A 12,154-nucleotide genomic window follows, 5' to 3' on the forward strand; every position below is an offset into this window, starting at 1 on the left:
GGCTGTATGCATACATGCCCCCCACCCCCACCCCACCGCATTCTTTGTTGATGTGAATGTTTCACAGCTGATTCTCGGGCCCATTCACCTCCATGTTCTGGCATGTAACATATTGTCCTAATCAATCCCTCACACACTAAGAGGCTTTTTCACTGGAACCACCCAGGGCTAGCTAGCTGTTAGCGAGCGCTTATCCTCCCCCCTCCTTTTTTTCTTGTGGAGAGAGTGAGAGGCCGCCTTCCCCACAAGAATTGTATCTTCAGAGGCGCAGAGGCTGACTGTGAGGTCAGAGGGGAGGTGGTGGAGAAAAGACCTTGGTGGGATTTTATCCCTGATCTGCGGGGGGGTTCACGGCAGGGGTCCGGATAACCACATGAGTGCCAAGCAGAGAGCAGTTAAAGGAACAGGGCAGGAAGAGAGGGAAGAGCACAGCGTCATTATATGTTGGAGTTAATAAAGTGAGCATAGAGAGGTCTGATGATGAGGCCCATTGGAGCAAAATGAGTGGATTCAAAGGCAGGAACAATCAAAGAGTCTTTTAAATAGATTGTGTTTGCAAGCTGCCAAACACATTGAGCCGCTGGACTTGGGCTAGAGTGCATTAACGAAGGATTACAACGTCTCTGCTTTGCTCTCTCTGATCCTTTCTCTTTTTTTGTTTTTTCTTCCTTACTCTCATCGAGGCATTTTTCTCTCCTCCGTCTCACGATGATAAGGATTACAAGGTCATTAATTTCAACTAATTTAATACAGCAAACGTGTGCGTGTCTATACAGACACACACAATATATATGGCACAATTGCTGCGATTTGTCTCATTGGTTGAGAGCAGCGTGTTGACACTGATCCAAATAAAAAGACTCATTGCTGAGAGGCAGGGACAATTCAGGTCAGCTGCTTTTAATGAACACCAGTCAAGGCTTACATCCAGTTTAAAGTATCTATCTGCGAGTTGTGATGTTGTTAGCAGAATGTGTCCTGCTCAGGGGTTCATGCTGCTCTCAAGATAAAAAGTCTCAAGTGCACTTTCTGCAACAATATTTTCATTTGTCAAATCCGTCTGCGATCCAGTGGAAGCCTGGCTCTCCTGGGTGTATTTGGACGCGGAGACATGACGCGATCAGTTGGGACACTGATTCTTGTTAGGGTATCACAACCACAGTCTTTTTTGTTCTATTTTTTATGCAAAAAGGTAGAACAAGGGAAAGCAGACATGAAGCTGTTAACTAGAACCATATAAGGCTCTTTGGCTTGTCCCCATAGATGAACCCTTTTTCATTCCCGGTAGAACCACCGGGGGCTGGACAATATATCAATATAATATCCATATCGTTAGACAGGCTATCATCTTTGATTTTAGATGTTGTAATATGGCACAAGTGTTGTCTTTTCTTTGTTTTAAATGCTGCATTACAGTAAACTGACAATGTTCTGAACCTACCAGACTTACATTCCAAGGGTTTCATCTAGAACGAACCCGGTGTTCTTCCGATAACCTTTTATATTTCAGGGGTTTCATCTAAAGCCAATCCAGGGTTCCTCATGAGGCTCCAAAGAGGCTGATGTGGTGCAGCTCAACCCACAACAATCATGCTTCACAATCACAGTTTTTGAGTGTGGCCTTAGTTGTGGGCGTTCCCTTTTGTCACCTGTGCTGTCAAATCATTGCAGAACTTTTTCTTCCAAAAAGTGTTCTTTGGATGAAAAGGGTTCTTAAGGGAACCCTTTGTCTGAAAGAAGATGAAGAGCCCTTGAAAACCCTCTTCTTTAAAAAGGGGTTCTTCAGATGCAGATGGTTCTGGGTAGAACCGCAGAAAGAACCGTTTGGAAACCCTTATCTGTAGGAATGTAGGTTCAAAAGAAGTCTTACAACACATGATTTGGACTACCAGCTCTCTACAGACATATAAGTCTGTTGATCACACAATGAGAGATGAATTTTAAGAAAAAGTCATAAAGTCATTTCAACTTGTCCAATTGAACCTCAGTATTCTGAAAACAGCCTGCAGGTCAGCAGGTAGTGCACGGTGTTGAGACGGTGCTCGGCTGTAACCGTCCTCCTTTCATCTCTGTTTAAGTCTGAACCCGCCTGTTTTAGGTGAACCTGTGCAGGCTTGGCAGACCGGCACTGCTCTCTCATCACTGCCTTTCCTACTCGAGTTAAGAGTTCCAGGTGCCTTCCACTGACTTCCAAACACATTAAAGAAGCAGAAGTAGTGGAGCTGCCGTGGTGTTCCCCCCTAGCGACGCCTCGTGGTAGACGAGCTGTATTGTAATGAGGAGGGCCTAGCTGACAGAAGCTGGCTAAGACTCTGCCCGAGGCTTCTTATCAAAGGCTCATCATTCAAATACTTTCTTTCCGTTTCTTGAAAGAACTTTCTCTGTTTTCTCTTTATTCACTTTATTTCTTAGTTTCCCCGCATTTTATTTCTCTTTCGGTTTCCCTCACGCTCCTCCATACCTTTGTTAAACCATCCAGAACATATTAAGGTGGTTAATCTTTCCCTACGACAAAAGCAAAGATTCATAATGAAATACTAATACTCCGTTGTGACCTACGTGAAGGTGGTTGTGTTTTTGTTTGGTTTGTTTGTCTGGTTGTCAGCAGGATCATGGAAAAAACTGTACGCCTGATTTTCATTAAACTTGGACCAAGATAGAACCCATTTCATTGTGGAGCGAATGGACACATTTTATTTCACTTTCGTTACCATTGCAACTCGAGATATGGAATTTGGCCTTGGCATAAACTTTTTAGTTACTCTCTCTCTCTCTCTCTCTCTCGCCTCCCTCTTAGCCTGTTTGTTCCTCTTTAAGTTACGATACAAACAAACCTGTTGAATTATTCAAACGATATTGGTTTTGTGGATGATGCATAATCTCCCTCTTTGTCTCCCTTTTCGCCCGCCTCCAGGTATCGGGGCTCAGAAAGTGCGAGTCGAGGACGAGCTGGAGGCGTATCCCACAGAGTCTGTTGATCTCCGCTGCGAATTCATCGACGGAGGAGGCCGAACCAAACTCACACAGGTAGGAAGATGGATCACAACATTGTGTGATTGATAAGGTCGTTTGGGTGTAGACAAAACACAAAAACAGTGAATCTTAACCCTTTAACTGCAGTTAATGACGTAGTCAAGGATGGGAAAGGACTTTCTCGCCTCCATAAAAAAATGCCATCTTCTATTCTTGTATTGGAAGGGAAGGAGTCCTGCTACTGATATCTAGTGGAGTTGGGAGGTCTATATATATCCACTAGCTGAGAAAGGGAAACACATGTACCTCTGACAGTGACTATGTGTATGACATAAGAGATATGCGTGTTATTTACTCTCTTAAAATGCTTGTGAAATTCTGTTAATATTATTAATGTTAGGTTTGTTCCCGTTGTTTTCAGTATGTCTTTTTGTTTTGGGATATGTTGTGTTTGTGGTTACTATTATTTTGGGATACATACATATCTGTGTAATTCCACTTTTGTGTCGACTTGTCAACCCTGATGATGGTGCCTTGGAAGGGGGGGGGGGTTAAACTCATGTCTATCCAAGCATTCACATTTCTGTGTTCTCGTAACGGACTTATAGTTGACATGATTGTGAAAAAAACAAACCTCCTGCACTACTCAGCGCACAGAGACGGGATTGATATCAAACGTCCTGTCACACCTGATCTTCTGTTCTGTTACAAATGTCAACATTATGTTGATAGCGATCAACATAACATCATACACATTGCAATAAAAATCATCCTAAAAGTACGTGTCAAGGGTTTTTTCCCCTTGTCATCGCTAGAGTTGACTCAATTCCACATGCAGATCATCTCGTTTTAACCTCTCGTTTATCATCTCGTTTTAACCTCTCGTTTAATTTATTTTACCAGCCGCCCGGATAACAACTTCTCTGACACCACCTTCACTCTTCTGACACTCTGCACACACCAAGTAAAGCCAAGCGCTGTGAGCTGTCTGCTACTTCAATGTGATCCCGGTATGACCTCGACCCCTCGGAGTTGTGGTTGGAATCAATACACAATTTGTTCACACACAAAACCTGAAATTGCAGATGGGCTAGATTGCCCAATACATTTCCTGTACAATCCACAGCTAACAGGGGAGTCTCATCCACTAATTCACACTGACATCCTGGTTGCAACCCATCTTCCTCTTGTCACCTTTCAACCCTCCCTGCTCCGTCTTTCCCGTTCCTCCAGACGCCATACATGTTCTAGAGGTTTGCTAAATGTGTGTTGATGAACTGTATTGCCCCTCCTTCCCAGTCTGCCACTTTAGCCAGTAGTTTGTATTTACTGTAACGCTGTCACTTTGAGAACCGAGTAGAAAAGAAAATCAATTTGGCATAACATCGTGGTATTCTCCCTTGCGGTAGAGTCTCATAACAGCCATAGCAGATATCAATATCTATCAGATATCAGAAATCATAAGAACAAAAGCCTGTAAGACGACTCTTTGTCAAATAGTCTTCTTTAAAATGGCAACAGGAATGTCCTTTGAGAGCCTAAAGAGACCTTTAATTTCATCTCGCAATAGATTCTTGGCTCCTTACTCTGACAGCTTTAATTGAGTTTGACATTTTGCTCCTATAAGTGAAATCATTTTTTCAGTTTTTGAGGAAGATAGAGCAGCACATATTTCAAAACTTGTTCAAAGAAATGTCAGAAATGATGGTATGTGTATCTAACTATAAAGCAAAGGGTATCTGTCTTTCTGTGTGTCCTTTCCATATCTAGAGAACCGCTCATTCAATCTACTTCACACTTAGTGGGTGTATTGAAGGAGACCACATGGAGTGCTTTTTGTGGAATTTGGTGCAATTAAGACACCCGCCAGGCTCAATATTAAACTTTGAATAAACAAGCGAGCATCGCTCTGTGGAGCAGCAGGGGCGGGGCTTCAGGCCTTTGCAAACAGACTTTATAACGGTGGTAGTTATGTCAGAAAAAGTGACTAATACGTCGATTTGGTAATTAACTCCACGAAGTATATTTCACCAATGTTTCTGACCGCAAATAACAGCAACCTGGGTGTGTCTTTCAGGGGCCGATTTAGTGATTCGGGGCCCCAAGCCAAACGCCGTCTTGCTTTACTTTCCACCCTTTCTGTAACTGGAAATGTTGGGATTGGCAGTGCTAGAAGAAGAACTATTAACTATTAATCGGAAAACTATTATGAGTTACAACAGTAACATTATTCCATGACTTTCATATCTAAACGTTAACATGAATCTATAGCTATTGGGGCCCTTTGGGATGTCCCACGGTTGCCCACCTTGCCTAATGTTAAAGTCTGAACCAGAGTGTATTTCACTGGTGTTTCTGACCATGAGTAGCTGAGACTTGGGTGTGTGATGCAACTATGCCATGGCAAGTGTGTTGCTGAGGACCCAAGGAAGCTCAGTGTAGAGTGTGAAGTTGTTCGTATGAGCGGTTCCTTGAGAAAGCTGCAACACCACAGGCGAACATTCGACCCATTTTGAACAGGCATGTTTTGAACCGGCGCTGTAAAAGTATATGTATATGTATGAGACAGAGCTCATGGAAGTAATTATTGTACTTTAAAACTCGTAGCGCTCAATTGCTGCAATTTGCGCAAATGATCCTTATCATGTTCATATCTGAACACACAGTCATGATACACATTTTTAGATTTATTGGGACTCCACTCCACCTTCCGAGGATATCATCATCTCGGACCTGCATTGCGAATAAACATACATACATCTGCTTCGAAATCATAGGAAAAACAGACACTGCAGAACTTTGTTGTCTTCAGTATGAAAGTAATCCAGTGGTAGTTGTCTGTACATGCATAGGTACGCTGCAAACAAGAACTACTTGTCGTTAATTTGGCAGACTTTCAAAGGTGCCAGTTAGCCAAAATGAAAACAAATAGAGGCTAAAACAAGGAGCTCCTTGGTGTTCATTAATCTTCTTAGTCTGGCTTTAAATTGAAATGTGCACACCTGAATCTTTGAAAGAGAAATTGCACTTTAGAAAACCCCATAGTGCAAACAATAACCTCTGTTTTTTCACAATCTTTGTTCTTACCAGGTGTCTTGGATATGGGAACCCGTTGATGGTCAAAGGGACAACATTGCTGTATACCACCCTATGTACGGACAGAGTTTTCCCAACCCGTCCTTCAAGGAACGAGTTATCTTCCTCCACAACAACCTGGAGAACCCGTCCATTAGAATCTCTAACCTAAAAATGTCCGACGCCGGCCGGTACACCTGCGAGTACGCCACCTACCCTTCTGGAAACGAACAAGGGACGACCAGCCTCGTCATGCTCGGTGAGTAGAGGGGTTGCACGTCAACGAAACACTCCATAAACCTTGTTACTCCTACAGAAACAACAAGCTGCTGTATATTTCAGATAACGCTGTTTGTATCTAACAAGGACCTTAAAGAGGGCCATGTTCCAAACGTGGGCATTGAAAAACTCCTCCCCAGCCATCTGCTTATCAATGCTTCCTACAAAAGAGCTCCCATCGGACCCAAACCCTTAAAAGAGGCAATTTAAAGCATGTGACTAGTATTCTCAGGGTGCGTCCTGGTTACATGCCGAATGAAAAACAAAGAAGCTTGGTTACAAAGATTGAGAATCAGACGTGGCACTACATGTAAAGTATGTCCCCAGGTTCATCTTTGAAAGTCAAGATTCAATGAAAAAGTCTTTGTGAACCCTTTTAGATCATATTGTACACATATTTAGATTAAAGAGTTTGTTTGTTAAGCTGTGAACTAAATGACATGACTGTACTGTGATGAAATACATCAATGCTGGTGTTGGTGTGGACATTTCTTACCAAATGTATTGAAGAAAATGGCATGTCATGGTTGAAAATAGGAGACCACAGGAGAGCAGACGGCCGCTCCGGATGCGCTCGGGTTTGCGTTAGCTAAATTTGAGTTGCTACAGTTGCGATGGTCCGTCTCCTAAGCTGCTGCCCGCTCTCCTCCCGGCAATGTAGTCTTCCAATCCAATCAAATGCGCAGGATTAGATAGCTCTCGTAACTGTTCACCGCCCCTAATATTCTGTTTCACTCGAGAACACTCACACTACCGAAGCTAGAGACGCTCTAACTTGCGTTTCACTCGGACCTTAAAGCTGAGTTCCATGTTGAGTCACATTTAGATAGCGGATGTGTAGATGCTAAAAGCCGATTAAGCTCACATTTATGGTTAGCATTCATTCTTTTTCAAACAATAACTGTAGGTAATGTGTATGTATTTGATATCTGGGTCAGTCTGATGAAAGAGTGATTTGGCACAGTGAGTATCCCTTTTGCTGTTATGTCACTGTCTCCTTGTTGCTTCTGTTGACTTGCTTGCACAACATTGCATTGTATGTCGTGTTATCATAGTGAAAGTTTTTTAATGAAAGTAGCTGAATAGATGATGGCCTTTGCTGCCATAACTTGCCATTGCGTTGTCACATTTTGTACACAAGAGCAGCACCAGGGTCAACCTCTGATGTGACCTTCTTGACATATTTGAAAACTTAGACCTTTCGGTTTAATTAAAGTTAGATCTGTTTTGGCTAAATGTCTGAATTAATTACCTCGAGGACCCTACTTGTGATAATCAGATGAAGGCATTAACATAATCTCACCAGGAGGACGGGAGGGAGAGACATGTGGACAGATGCTTTCATTTCGTAGTGCTACAGCTCCGCTAATTGAATATCTATATCCAGGAAGAGGAGACGTCATTTCCTCGTTTCTGCCACTTTTGGATTTGATCCAATAATTAAACTATCAATAAGTACACAGACTGTACAGCCCTGGTGAGTGTCACACTAAACACACAAATGGCAAACGTGAACTATAGACCGACGCAGTTTTGTTGAGTTCTGTTTATTCTTGTCCTCCTGTTAGTAGTTTTAAAACGACTGACTCTAAATGTAGATTGTATGGACCCTGTAGTTGAGGTAAAATTCTGACCCCTGTTTCTTTAAATCATGTGGCCAAGTATAACACATTGCACCTTTAAGGTACTTTGAAGCCCTTAGCCCAAAATGGCATTCCTTCTCCGAATTATTATGCAGTCAAATCTGGATGTAGAGATATGTTATACATATTTCTACATCCAGTTTAGAAATCATCGACAGAAGCTACTTATATAGTTCTGGAGTACAACTCCAGAACTTGCCTGAGAGTATCATAGTAACCCAGTGATAGTTTTCTGTACCTACATGAGTACACTGCAGAAAGGAAGTAGCTAATAGTTCCAATTTGCCCAAATGTAAAACACATAACCATAACATGTAAGTCACTGACTCCATTGCATTTCCCAAAGCCACCAAATTATGGGAACTGTAGTTCCATCACTTGATTATCGTAATTATGCCCCAAGTAAGACAAAGAATATTACTAGGAGAGCTCAACATCCATTCATAGCATTATGTCAAATTTGTAAGTTTCAGAAATTCCAATCAACACAGTTGTTATATTCCCGGATCACTGACACTCCTCCCTCTCCATTCATAAACTACGGTGGCCCTGAGAGCTCAACGCACAGCAAAACAAGAAAACATATGCAAATAGAGACAACACAACACATGTAGCGTAATTTATACATATTTGCCATGTTGAAAACCCGTGGACATTAGGTGGCAACCTCCGGTTCTGAAAAGTGAAGCCAATGTGGAATTACCCAAAACTTGCATTCTCTCTACTGTCCATCAGGGGGCGACTCTTCTGATTGTATAGAAGTCTATGAGAAAATGACTCTACTTCTCTCTTGATTTATTACCTCAGTAAACATTGTAAACATGAGTTTATGGTCTCATGCTCTAGTTTCAAGTCTTCTTTAATACAGCATGATGTTCATCTAGTAAATTATGCTCCATTTAGACAGTGTCAGACTTTGACAACTCAATTATGTAACTAGCACTCGGTAAACACGACTACTAACACCTGTTAACTTTTCTTTTCTTTCCCACTTATTAACAGGCTAAACTGCTGCAAACATTGAGCAAATAAGCTCCGAAATTTGAAATCTCAAAAACTGCTCGAAAACTCAGGGTCGTGATTTAAAAGAAAAACAACTGAGTATTTAGTTGCTGTTAGCGTGGGACACATCCTGTTTCTAATTGGAGACAGCTGGTGTTATTCATCCACCCACATGTCCTCTCATTTGCACACCGCTTACAAAGGACTGATATCTGGTGTCTCTCTCACTCGCTCTCGCAGTTTACAGAGCTGGGGAGACTTCATGCTTGAATGTGAATAACGTCAGTTCCCTGGATTGTTATATGGGAGTGCTGTGCTTACAGTATATGGCCCGTAGCGACAGTGGTTGTACGATAAAGAGCGTGTACACTCAGAGCTCCCATTATAGTAGCACGCTAAGAGGAGGATCCAATATGTTGCACTCTGAACTGAACCGGTGCATTTTCATGAACTCATATTCCGTGCAGTTTCATGGTGCGTTTTCCTTTTTTTGTCAGGGTGAAATGTTTGAGCCCTTTTTTTCTATTTTTCATGCACAAATTGGGTACAATCTCATAACAATTGATTAATTCAGTGACTGCTGTACAATCAAAGGAAGAATTAAAAGAAAGATGGATTTCTGAAAGCTATGTTAATTTGTTGCCGCCTCAAATGTGGGTCAGGGGATTCCTTATCCGCCACACGGAAATAGTTCACAAAGAGTCACTGTGGAGCAATGTTCCCTCTAATTTTTCATGTGTCTGGGCATACACACAAGCTCCCTGAGCACACTGAGGACCACTGTGAGCAACATCAGATGTGCACGCTGTGGCCACACACCAGTATCACACCTGTTCAAAACCTTGGATCATAGCAAGTTACATGGCTTATTAAAAGAATCAAATTACAGCAGCAATTTTCACTAGTTTACTTTTAATATAAGTGATTTGACAAACTTTAAAGGAAAAAGACAAAAATCTTGTTCATGAGATGTGTAGTATGTTTTATGTGAGAGTCCTGCTTGGCCATGGGAAGAGTCTTGCTTTGGCCTGTGTGAGGTCCTGTTGTGGCCTGTGTGAGGGTCCTGTTCTGGAAGAAATGATACATATACACCTTTCAGACATAACATTTTGTTCACATTAAAACATTCACATTTTGCACAATGACGTGTGCTGTAGCTTGTGATACAGTGTAAATTCCTGTAACTCTGTCTGTAAAATATGTAATTACTCAGTTTTTTATTATCATTTCTACTACCCATAAATTATCTAGTAGTAACATAATTTAATGATTAATAGCCATAAGTAAAAAATCTTAATAAATGTCACTAGAATATGCACAAATCTGACTTAAATTTTACCTTATTTTTCACGTATGTCCTTCTCACTTCTCCAATGGTTGTACACTTTGTCCAGGTTGATGGCTTCGTCTGCTTCTTGCTTTGACTTTATGTCGCTGCCCGTTCGTTTCGCCATGATAAGGGGTTAGCATTTGCGTCTCGTAACTCCGCCGCACTGTTGTTAGTTAGCTAACCTGCACGGCGCGAATGGGCAGGGCAATAGTGTCAATGCTATGATTGGCTGCGTAGCGTAAGTGAACCGAATCGTATCATTGGCTGGACACCTGTCACTCACTGAGTTACGTTGCAAAATAGTACAGAAATCAAAATTATTATTATTATTATTATTATTATTGGTTTAATTGATTAGATAAGATTAGGACTAATATTAGATATTAATTAATACGTTTATGTTGAATTTTATTTTATGCGCTGCATAGATTTTCTTGTGCGCTGAGAATGTGCGAGCAGTGCGCGATTGCTCAAGCGCGCAGCTTAGAGGGAACATTGCTGTGGAGACACAATAGGAGGCCATAATTACAATATATGCATTACAGTGCCCCAGTAATTGCAGCCAGTATGGTTCATGGAAAGGAATGTTTCACAGATTATTTTATGTGCCCTCCCAGCTGCCCCCCCAGTAGTTTTTTTTTAAACTTCGCAAAACAATACAAGAGAACAGAGCACGCAGGATGTGACTTGACCATCTTGTAAAGCGAGAGCGTGGTGCGATATTCTGGCCGGCTCGCAGACGGACGTGGGCTAAGCCTCCTAAACTGCTGCTGCTGGCACAATGCAGAGGTAGAGTGGGAAATACCTGCTGGAGAGCTCACCGACTCTCCTTTTGTCCGGAGATCCAGCCGTGCCAAGCTCTCTGGGAAAGATTCCGGTCCACGTAAAGGCACTCGTCGAACTAAGTGTCTCAAAGTCACTGGAAGACACACATTTTACCTTATTGGATGTGGAATCCATATGAGCCAATCACATTAGATCCTTATCGAATCCACAACCGCTGGCAGCCAATCATATTACGTTTTATTGGATATAGAAGCACCGGAACCCCCGGTCATATCACAACTTATTTAAGTGTGAATACATAATACTGACAGCCAATCGTATTATAACTTATTGGATGCAGCGCCACCGCCATCCAATCGTATTACCTCTGATTGGGGTGTGAATAAAGAATCACTCACTTGGCAGTGAGTGATATAATATCGTCCTGGATGGGGACCAGACAAAATGGATGGAAGCCAATTATATTGCATCTTATTGGATCGAGTGCAGCCAGCTGGACAGAAATACAATATAGTATGTCATTTTTCTTTTTAAATCCTCCTCACAGACATCGACCTCAAGGTGGACTTTCTCTTCCCAATTTCAGATATTACTACTGGGTAGCAAATATACAGAAAATAATATACTGGATCAAACTCCTTCAAGTAAGCTGGTGCCTAAATGAAGCTAAATCTTGCCCATCATCTTCTCTTCTAGCATTGGTAACCTCGAGACTACCGTTCTCCCCAGGAAAATATTCATCCAACCCGATAGTAATTGCAACATTAAAAATTCTGGCGCAGTTTCGCACACAATTTGGCTTCAAAGATCTATCTACTGTAACCCTATTCATGATAATCACCTCTTCCCTCCAGCCAGACTGGACTATGCATTCTCGCTATGGCTTAAAAATGGCATTTTCAACATGGGTCAGTTATACATTGGTGGGGTGTTTGGAAGCTCTGAGGATATATTTAAGAAATATAATATCCCTCACTCCCATCTGTTTCGCTACTTTCAAGTGCGAAATTTTGCTAAATCTAACAACCACAATTTTCTGAGTCCACCGCTAGACTCCGTGTATGAG

The 12,154-nt window shown here is 41.8% G+C and overlaps 1 protein-coding gene across 2 annotated transcripts in view; it reads left to right on the forward strand.

Annotated features, from left to right (window-relative positions):
* The window catches only part of pvrl2l (PVR cell adhesion molecule related 2 like), a 298,583-nt gene that overhangs the window by 127,125 nt on the left and 159,304 nt on the right, over positions 1–12,154 (forward strand). For both annotated transcript variants that reach the window (XM_079287576.1, XM_079287575.1), the window contains exons 2-3: positions 2,915–3,027; positions 6,064–6,307. In XM_079287576.1, the coding sequence (XP_079143702.1) occupies positions 2,915–3,027; positions 6,064–6,307 (357 nt within the window). The remainder of the gene's footprint in view (positions 1–2,914; positions 3,028–6,063; positions 6,308–12,154) is intronic.

Source organism: Melanostigma gelatinosum (genome assembly GCF_949748355.1).
Source record: "Melanostigma gelatinosum genome assembly, chromosome: 17".
NCBI classification, from domain to species: domain Eukaryota; kingdom Metazoa; phylum Chordata; class Actinopteri; order Perciformes; family Zoarcidae; genus Melanostigma; species Melanostigma gelatinosum.